The following is a 10,818-nucleotide window of genomic DNA, read 5'->3' as shown; positions in this document are numbered from 1 at the left end:
GGTTAACAGGACATTCCTGTACACGCCTACAGTTTTGCTTTGAAGCAAGGTCCACTGACTTCAATGGAAGCTATTCCAGGATACCTTGATATAGGATTACAAGCATCGGCAAAGTCATTACTGAGGCCACAGGATAGTTAAAGAATGTATTTCTCTGTATTGCTTGATTACAATTTTATCAATTACAATTACAAGTTTATTAACATCTTCATCCAGAAAATGGATCACCAACCACCCATCTTAGCTACTGTTCAAATGATTTGGAATTCCACCCTAAAAGCTAATACTAGACCCATGCTCAACCCATCCTCCTCAAAAGAGGAGGAGGGTTGAACAAGCTAAAAGTATGCCAACTGACTGGGTTAATCATTCCTGTGGAAGCCATAAAGAATACAGGAACTCCTAGCTGCAGGTGGGGGAAAAAACATACACATGTAGATTGCATATTGATCAAATGTACTTGGGCTTAAGAAGGATCAGCATGATGGGCTATGCAGAAGATATTAGGATGATTGGGAAAGAAAAAATCTCAATAGCTGGATTGATTTGACCAAGCAGTAGGCTTAGAAACAGGGAAATGGGTAGCTTGAAAGGAAGTAGAAGTTAAGTTACATTTACTCAGCAAGTTTCGTAACTATCCCAGGAGGCAAATACCCAGATCTGGCAGGATTCCTAGGACGAATACGCCCTTCTGGGGTGTATGTATATATATACCAGCATCCAAAGCCTGAGTTGCCTAAACTATGCTTCTTATTTTGGAAGAGTGCCACATCTTACCTTTTTTGTGTATGAGTGAAAAGAAGGAAGGAAACAAAGAAGTCAGCAGTGGTATTATGGGTTACCAAGGACCAGGGCCAGGGAGAAGATTGCTGCTACTGATGCTCCTGCAAATTTTGACAAGTAAGTGTTGATGGACTTCCTGCACAAGCAAATGTTTCTCACCAATGAGAGATGGGTCAGACCCAGCAATGTGCAGCATCCTAGATTAAATGCCAAAATTCCATCAGGGCTTAGTATTTGCATGTGGATCTTCTCTCTTCTCTTCTCTTCTCTTCTCTTCTCTTCTCTTCTCTTCTCTTCTCTTCTCTTCTCTTCTCTTCTCTTCTCTTCTCTTCTCTTCTCTTCTCTCCTGTATTCTACTCTATTTTACTCTACTCTTTTCTTTGCCTGGCAAAACGCAGTACTAGGCATTGCTAAATTTTCAGCAGCACCAGTATGGAATGCATTTAGAACAAGGTGTACAATTTCTTTTCTTTTGGGGGGAGGGGGGGGAAGGTGCAGCACTGCCAGAATGTGGCTGGCAGGCTGGGCAACAGATGTGAGCAGTACAACAACTAAATTTGATTTCATTTCAGTTACATTTCTATTTAATGAAAAGAACATGTGGGACATATGATTACTCTCTGGGCATGTTTTTAATCATTCTCTTAATTCATCACAGTCCACATTCCAATTAGAATCAACTTTAGGAAGCCTTCAGGAGCTTTTAAGGGCAATTATAGCTTTGTCACTTCACGGTGCGCCCTTTTGGTTTAAATGGCAACTCCAAGCTTCCTGCTGTCACCATCATTACTAAATAAGGAGGGAGCTTAATTTAGGAAGGAGCCCATCAGATGGCACCCCCATTATAAGACGAAGTTCAATGATATCTTAGAAGAAACTTTGTCTGGGAGGAGCTGGCTTTGGGTCATGCAAGGACAGGCCTAGGGCACAAGTGAGGTATCACTGGGTGATGATGTCTGTTGGGTTAGGTTTGCCAGACATGTCAATGTTCTACAGTCTGCTATCCAAAAAGAGAGAACTTTAAAAAGAAGGTGTTTCCCCCAGTGAGTCAGCCTGGCCCTCAGATAATGAATTTGTGACAGTACTCAACTTCTGTGGACTTTCCTATTGTTCTGTTTTGACATTGACATTGACTAAACCGTGTTGCTTTAAATTGAACCATCCTAAATCCAAACATCTTGACAGCTCTGATTTAAGATCCTAAAGCCGCTGGGTGAGATCATCCATCAACATGGGGTGATATATCATCTGTATGCTGATGATACCCAATTATACATCTCTGCCCCAGAGAATTAAGCAATGCTGTTAATATTGTCTCTTAATGTCTGGAGACTGTGGGGGTCTGGATGGGGAACAGCAGGCTTCAGCTCAACCCTGGCAAGACTGAGGGGCTTTGGGTTTTGGGCCTTCCAGATCCGGGATTTTACATTTTTTGTGCTGGATGGGGATGCACTGCCCAAACAGACCCTATGAGCAATCTGGGGGTCCTTCTGGACTCACGACTCCTGCTTAAAGAGCAGGTGGTAGTTGTGGCTTGGAGGGTGTTTGCACAACTTGGTGTTGGGTGCCAGTTATGCCTGTTCCTGGATTGAGAGGCTCTACTCTCTGTTACTCATGCCCTGGTCACTTCCTGAATGGACTCTATAACACGCTGTACATGGGGCAAAAACTTCAACAAGAGCAAAATGCAGCGGCGCAGGCAGTTATGGGCACTCCTCAATCAGTGCATATTATACCTCTGCTCCATGGGCTGCATTGGTTGCCAGTTTGCTTCCAGGTTCAATTCAAGGTGCTGGTTTTGACCTTTAAATCCCTATGTGGCATGGGGCTGAGTTATTTGAGGGACTACTTCTCTCCAGTTACATATACCCATCCCATCAGGTCCAGCAGGATGGGCATATTACGGGTCCTGTCTGTTAAGGAGTTTCATCTGACAGGACCCAGAAGGTAAGCCTTCTCTGCCATGGCATCCGCCCTATGGAATATCATCCCCCCCCCCCAAAGTGAGATTGGCCCCGACCCCATTGACTTTCTGGAAATCTCTTTAAATCTGGTTTTGTCAGCAGGCATGAGCACCCCATGGAAATAGGGATCTTGAGAAATGGTTATAGTATATGTAAGACCTTGAATGTACTCTCCCATGGTTTTGTTTATGTTTTTAATGGTTTTCAAGGCTCTGTTTTTAATTGTTTTGATTGTATGCCACCACCCAGAGTTATATCCATGAGACAGTCAACTATATACATTTTATAAATAAATGAAATAAATAAAGTAAGTAGGCTAAATACAAGTGATATCTAGACTGGAGTTTCCAAATTATTTCTATTGTATTAAAATAGCAATCTAAGCTGTAACTCTCATGATTTTATATATCTCTTTCTTTTAGATGTTGAACCAAGCCATGTCCCTAGAGGTGAGCATCAGTTATATTTGCTTGCTTGTTAGCAGGCTGTTTATTAGAAAGTTTATCCTATTAAATACCAAAATATAGGAAATTAGGTGAACAAATATTATTTTTGCTACAATGTTCAATGAAATATAGCCATCTAGAAACTATAAAGTAGAAATTGTGGCAGCGCCGTATCTTAGTTCAGTTAAAGCTGAGAAAAGATTGAATATTGTATTTGCTAGCATCAAACTCATTTACAGAATGTTATTAGTCAGATAGTCCGTGTACACCAATAGAGCATCACCAGGTTCAAGAGGTACAAGAAAGTTTCAAAAAATGCATACAAACGTTGGAGGAACCTAAAGAATTCTTTAAGGAATGTGAAGGAGAGTTGGATCCTGCCTAGAGAAGACTGGATTCTTGGAAGGAAAACAAGACACGAGGAGGACACCTGGATTTTCCTGGATTGGCAATGTGGAAAATAAAGGAAAAGTGGGTGGGTGGGCGAATAAAAAACAGATTGTGGGTGAAGGTCTTTGGCTGAGCACAGCCAGAGGAGAGAGCCTAAAGGGGAAGTAAAAACTAAAACAGAGAAAAAATGGAGACATGGAGCAAGGAGGAAGAGAGCTGGTGGACAGAAAGAGGAGGTTGGCCACAGAGCAGCAAAACTGCTTAGAAGTTAATTCATCCCTTTTAGATTTCAGCTCTTTTTAAAATTCCAAGCTGATAGGAGAGTAACAGTCATCCAGGAAATACCATGTAATGCTACAGCAACAGTGAATCCTTCCTAATAATTCCTTTTTGCTCAGTCTGTGGAAAGCAGGGATTTCTGAGCCGGATTGTAGGGGGTAAAGATTCCCGGGATGGAGAATGGCCTTGGCAAGTGAGCATCAAGTTGAATGGGGAGCATCATTGTGGTGGTTCTCTGGTCACAGATCGGTGGATCATCACAGCCTCACATTGTTTTAATCAGTAAGTATGCACTCGACAACCTGCAGGCCAACACCTTTCAATCCTGTCCCTTGGGGAAACAAAATTCTTGGTAGATTTTCATAGCAGTCTTCCAAGCCCTCCCAAGTGCCCTCCCAGCCAGCCTGGGAACTTGCAGACAGTCTTCTAAAACAGACTCCTTATTTAATAAAGGCTGTCAGATCTATATGGTAGACCATCCTAAGGAACAGACACCATGTAGATCTAAAGTGACTTATATTAGAACAGTTGTAGTAACAGAATCTTACAAGTCTGAAGGTGCTTCCCTTCCTCCCTCTTTTAGCTTCATGTGAATTTGGGCAGGGGGATGTCTGAGCCATTTTTTATAAAAGACTTCTTGGCCTGGGCTCAAGCATGGTTTATCTGATTGTTGCATTGGTAACAGATCTTTTCTCTTCAAGGCCATCCTCTCTATTCACTACATTAGCATCTACTAAGGAAAAAAAAAACTGAATTTCTTCCTATTCATACTTTTTTTTTTTTTTTGTGGTGGGGAGGCTTTGAGTCAGTCTTCACACCTGGTGACTGCCTGGACAAGTCCCTGTGGTTTTCATACATTTTTAGGGCAATTATATTAACTAAAAAGATAAAGATGCCCTCGAACTAAACTTGACTCCTGCACTTTTCCAGGTGACACTATAGAAGTGGTTAGCCATTGTCTTTTTCTAATTTTTTTTTTAACTTCTCAGACTAGCCTCTAATCCTGCAATTTAATGTAGTCTTCCATCCAAGTACCAACTAGGCCCCACACTGCTTAGCTTCTGAACCCAGAGAATTTCAGCCACATTCTGAACTTGCAAAATTCACTGAATTGATTTCAACCTGCATTTGAATCAGTTTGACATGAAACTGAACATTTGCTCATAACTCATTTATACTCTATAGAGGTGAAGAAACAACTCAAGAAAGTCTTTTCCTTCTTATTTTTGCAATCTTTTGCTCACCATTGAGAGACGTTTTTCATTTTGTATCATTTTTCCTTGCTGGTTTTATTGTTCCTTTTCATCATTCTTTTTTTTTTTTTCTTATACAGCTAGGATTTAAAACAAAAAACAAAAAATTAAGAATACTATAAAAAACACAAATCCAGTTGATCAATAGTAGAAACTTTCCATACTTGAAAATACGTATATTAAATGTATACTTTTTGTTGAGGATCTCTTCTGGATTTTGATTCAGTGCTACAGCTCATCTTGTTCGGCACCAAAAATATAGCCATCTGTCCCACACAGATTCTCTCTCTCTTTCTCTCTATTTGTGCCTTTCAGGCTCAACAATCCTTCTAATTTTACTGTACTAGTTGGAGCACTGAAGCTTTCAGACCCAGGGCCTCATTCCATCATAGCCTCTGTGGGGCGCATTATCCTCAATCCCACCTATGAAGGGGATTTGAGGACTGGAGACATTGCCCTCATCCAGCTGGAGCAGCGACTGCCTCTCTCCCGCCATATCAACCCCATCTGTGTCCCCAGTGCCAACATCAACTTCCTCCCAGGACACACGTGTTGGGTCACTGGCTGGGGGAACATTCAATCCAAAGGTAGGCGTGGAAAGAAAAGTGAACCTACAGAATTTCTACTATATATAACAGTCTATATTTTGTCTGTTTGGGCACCTCTGTGATATGTGATATGATTTCATCACCTGTAATCCCCCACTCTCGTGGTTCACAAGTGGTTAAGTCTAACACATTTGGAGAACATCAACAGAGACTTTTTTTTATTATTGTTACTATTGTCTTTCTTATATCTACCTAGCTTTCACTACCTAGCTGAGGGTTTTTCTGAAAAACGAAAGTACTGGATTCCAGTACTTCATCATTCAATCTCTTACGAACAAGGCAAAATTCTTAGTTACTCTGTTATTTTAGTAGCAATGTTCAAGGGAAGGCCTAAAACTGAAGTGCAAAAGGGCAAATAAGAACAGTATTTTTGTTTTTAAAATGGTTGCATGTATTTTCATATATGTGCATTTTTACATACATAAATTTAACTTTACTTTGTATAGATATAATTTTATACATAAGTAAATGTGTATGTGTGTGTGTGTGTGTGTGTGTATTACACAGACACACAAGGATGTATGTAAAAAAAAAAAAGACCCACCCAGGAAGGAAAGCAACTGGTTGATGTTCTCCTGGAACAGACAGGTGGGTGGGCAGAGAAACAATGGGCTTGTCCAGTGGGGGACATGGTAGTCTGCAGTCTGGACTGCTTAAGCTTAAGTTTTCTTAAGCTGATTTAGACAAGCTGCCTTCTTAAGCATAGGAAAGGAACAGCTTAAAGAATAAATGCTGATATACCTAAATCACTTTTCAGTGGACTATCTAAACCAGTGTTGTCCAAACTTGACCACTTTAAGATGAGTGGACTTCAACTCCCAGAATTCCTCAGCCAGACATGCTGGCTGCGGAATTCTGGGAGTTGAAGTCCATTCATCTTAAAGTGGCCAAGTTTGGATAACACTGATCTAAACTCACTTCTCAATCGAAGGTATGGATGGGCTTTTGCCAGAGCCCGCTTTGACACACACACACACACACACCCCTCAGGCCATACCTGTTGGCAGGTACAGAAACATACTACCCAATAAAAAACTCTGCCCATCTCACTCAGGAGCAGTAGAATTGATTGAAATGTATGCTTTATAGAGAGAATCAGATAAGGTCATGGTAGCCCATCTTTACCAACATTTTAAAAAGGCTGCCCTGAGAAATTTTATTTTCTTCACCTACTATCTAATAAAGGCCCAAAGGTGCATATACAAAATTTTGTTGAAAAAATGTTATGCAACAGCAAGGATTTGCAGCAGTGTGCGTTCTCTTAGGGAGTGCATTGATGCTAATTTTTTTTTTCTTCCTAGTGTTTTTCCCGCAGGTGCAGGGTCTGCTTTTTTTCTGATCAACTAAATGTTGATCCAGGAATTGACCTACTTGGCTTGTCGCCCAAGCCTGACGTTGTGGGCTGAGAGACAGTGACTGGCCCAAAGTCACCCAGCTGGCTTTCATGCCTAAAGCGGGACTAGAACTCCCAGTCTCCTGCTTTGTAGCCTGGAGCCTTAACCACTAGACCAGACTCATTCTCCAGTGTTGATGCTGATAAAGTACATTATATAATAGAGTAGCTATTAGCCATTATGCTTTATGGATGTTTTATGTACATGTACTACCGTATAAGACTGTAATAAAGTACTGACTTACTTCAGCTACTATAGTCTGGATCCAGTCTTAGTGTCAAGCTAAATTCTGACTATTCAACTGGTTGTTTGCAACCTAATATCCCACAATTGCATTAGCCACAATTTCCACATCCTTGTCAGTAAGGCTGCAGTCTAGTGGATCTGGAGGATAGCAGGTTGGAGAAAGATTTGTTAGATCAAGAATTAAGATCACCTTAAGTTATATAACAATCAGAAGGGACATTCCATTTGCAAACCTTAGTCTCTAGGAAGATTGTAAAGCTTTTCCACTGGTTTTTAAAGTTCTTATTGTGTCCCTTTAAATTAAATCTCTTAATTTTCTCTCCTTGCAGAAGGACGACAGAGCTCTGATATTCTACAAAAGCTAGAGGTTCCCATAATCAGCACGAACAAATGCAACGCTCTCTACCACCAGGACTCTAAACAGCCCAGGGCCACACGAGAAATTAAAGAAGATATGATATGTGCTGGCTTTGCAGCTGGACAACGGGATGCCTGCCAGGTAAGACCATGTTCGGCAGCTCATGAGGTTTGGGCACCCTCTTCATTTGCTACCAAGATTTAATTGCAGAATAATGCTAGTAAGGCTATTTGGGCTGCAAAACTCTGTATGATCATCAGACAACAGCCAAGAATTAGTGTTGCCTTTGCTGCCATCTGGTGATTATCCTGATTTTTGAAGCCCAAATGTGGTAACCCTGCTCCTCCTTATCTGAAAGACTGGAGAATAAGACATTCATGAGTGAAAAACACCCAGATATATATTTAAGACTTAGGGGTAAACCTCCCTTAGACAAATTTCAGAAATAATTGGGAAGTTGATTTGCCTTTTTTGAAATCCCATTTTCCATATCTTTCCCAGTGTCTTGCTTAGTGACAAAATGTACTGAGATACTTGTGTGTGTAAGTGTGCACATACATAAACACACACACACACACACACACACCTCAGTATAGAACGGATTATCTAAATTCAGGAAAATAGAGGGAACAGAGGCAAAAGTCTCCATAAAAGCAGGGTGTCCTTTCTGCTAAAGATTTTGTGTGTTTCTTCCAGGACTCTCAAAAGTATGTTGCTTTCCTCTAGCACAATATTTATACATACATACATACTGTACATACATAAGCATTATTCTGCAATTAAGGGTAAGTAATATTATGCAGGGCACAGAAAAAGAGTAAGAACTGATAGGCCAAAGTAATCAAAGGCATGACATAATTAAAAAAAAAAGGAAATGTTGAAATTAGTTTATACTAATACTATTTATTAAACATATCCATATTCTATCTTCGCAAACTTCTTGGCTTCTATACCATGCCCATACACCGATTCACACATTGTTGTTTGTGCTTTCTCTCTCCCTTCCTTTCAACCCATTCACCCCTCTTTCATATATACGTTTTATAATTCAATCCTCATTCATTCTCTTTGTATGGCCATACCATAGCAATCTACTTCTTTCAATACTGGTCAATCACTTTTATATTCAATACACATTCAGCCCCTATTGATTCTTCACCCTAATTCTTGTTTTATCCCACACAGTACATTCAGCTTACTTTTATATTTTTCCTGATCTATACTATTCTAACTTCCTGTGGACAGAAGCACACTCTTACACATAACCTTTTTTCTTAATGACACACTGTACATTCATCCCCTGCAATAGATCAAATGCTACCCACTATCTTTCTACCTGTCTGGAAAAATGACCGAAATACTTTTTTTTGGTCCTCTGTCATCTTGCTCCCAGGCATCCATTCATGTCACCTAACAGAATAATTTTTATCCAGAATACATTCATTCAGAATGTTGCGCAACATTTCCTAAAACTCAATCTCACATTTACTGGAACATAATATGCAAAAATCACCAACTATAGATCAATGTTTCTCACCCTTAGCAACTTTAAGATGAGTAGTCTTCAACTCCCAGAATGGCTGGGGAATTCTGGGAGTTGAAGTCCCCTATCATAAAGTTGCTAAGGCTGAGAAACACTGCTGTAGATTCTTACTTACATACACACCCATAAGGACGCTATATGACTTAAATTCATACTCTCTGACATACATTTTAACTTTTTCTCTCATAATTAAACTTGCATCTTCACTTTTCTGCATATCTTTTTCAACACTACACAAGATAAGCTGACTTTCATGCTGATCTTTCACATCCTTCCACTTTCTTTTAGATCAACAGACATACAATGTATATAATGCTCCTTACCATTTACTCCTCTTACTTTCCAAGTCACCATCTTTCGTATGCCGTGATCATCACCAGATGGGGCCATAGAAATTGACCTCTGCAATCCTTTATGATTTTGGCCAATCGAGTCATCCCCATAAAACCTTTTAAGTAGGATAGTGAAGATGAAAACTGGATGAAGCCTTAATCCATATCCATGTCCCATGCAGCATTCCCAGCTTAGGTTAAGGGTAGTACCAGCCAGTTTGGGCACATTTTAGCCAATACACCACCAGCAATCACAGATAGCACCTCAATTTTCTCCAAGTGCCTGACAGTTCGGTCAGCCCTGGCTACTATGTTTCTGTAGCATGTTTTTGTAGTTGGCATCATGCTTTTGCAGCAGCTACCAGTTTTTTCCTGCTCCCAAGGCCATTAAAATTGAATTTCTAATTTATTGCATTTTGGGAAATTGAAATAGGGCCAAATCTGAAGCTCCTATAGCTTAATTGACCCACTATGCACCTCTTCAACTTCAGGTAACCCTGTCTCAGTGCACTTGTCAAAGTAGCAGAAAGCTCTTATCATTGCTGTTATTCCAGTAGCACACCCATCCACTTTCTTCATCCTATGTAACACGTGCAGCCTTAATAATAAGCATTCACTTCCATCATTGCAGTAGTTTTTCCTTAAGCACTGCTCTTTCTGCACAGGGTGATTCAGGTGGTCCATTGGCCTGCTGGATGGAAGGTTCCTGGTATCTTGCAGGGGTAGTCAGCTGGGGAGATGGATGTGCCCAGAAGAATCGTCCTGGAGTTTATGCAAGAGTAACATCCTACCAGCAATGGATCCACAGTCAAATACCAGAGCTGGAGCTCATAGGCACGAATACTAAAAACCATGGGTCAACAGTGAACAACAAAAATATCAGTAACAGTGCCTCTACTAGCAGTTTCAGCTTCATCTCCTTCTTTATTGCCACTATTGTTTTGCTGCTATTGTCTAAGCAGACTCTTTAATGAAGGGAGGTGATTCTTTCTCCTGGGAAGATCTTTGAGTTAATTTTATACTGTGCTTTGGAAGAAAACAGAAATTGTCAGAATTGTCAGTGAGGAAACAAAGGAGGCTTCAGTTTTTTCCTTCTTTACTGTGATGAAGAATTTACTCCAGCATGCCTTCTTTGGTGCTGATACTCATGAAATTGATAGATATCCAGAAATGGAGGAGTATTTCCATTCCCTCCTCGCTATCACTACCTCAATTTTTCATG

At 40.4% G+C, this 10,818-nt stretch overlaps 1 protein-coding gene across 1 annotated transcript; it reads left to right on the top strand.

The window, feature by feature from the left end:
* The first annotated feature begins 788 nt into the window (after positions 1 to 788).
* On the top strand, positions 789 to 10,567 carry LOC103063608 (serine protease 27-like). The gene is made up of 6 exons (XM_007436907.4): positions 789 to 900; positions 3,170 to 3,196; positions 3,982 to 4,144; positions 5,431 to 5,702; positions 7,693 to 7,862; positions 10,262 to 10,567. Exons 1-6 carry the CDS (start codon positions 789 to 791, stop codon positions 10,565 to 10,567), a joined length of 1,050 nt encoding a protein of 349 aa, XP_007436969.2.
* Positions 10,568 to 10,818: the final 251 nt, after the last annotated feature.

The sequence above is a fragment of the Python bivittatus genome, unplaced genomic scaffold (genome assembly GCF_059951505.1).
Source record: "Python bivittatus isolate LINGU-HERP-01145 unplaced genomic scaffold, Pbiv_v1 ctg000440_np1212, whole genome shotgun sequence".
NCBI classification, from domain to species: Eukaryota; Metazoa; Chordata; class Lepidosauria; order Squamata; family Pythonidae; genus Python; species Python bivittatus.
Note: the sequence above shows the minus strand (reverse complement) of the source record. Positions and strands in the feature narration are given on the sequence as shown.

What these genes read in the sequence shown, in the direction of transcription:
- LOC103063608 (XM_007436907.4), top strand. Translation starts at nt 789, where the DNA reads ATGAGTGAAAAGAAGGAAGGAAACAAAGAAGTCAGCAGTGGTATTATG. An exon ending in GCCTCACATTGTTTTAATCA is followed by an intron (nt 4,145 to 5,430) that starts GTAAGTATGCAC and finishes TGTGCCTTTCAG; the next exon opens with GCTCAACAATCCTTCTAATT. An exon ending in GACAACGGGATGCCTGCCAG is followed by an intron (nt 7,863 to 10,261) that starts GTAAGACCATGT and finishes CTTTCTGCACAG; the next exon opens with GGTGATTCAGGTGGTCCATT.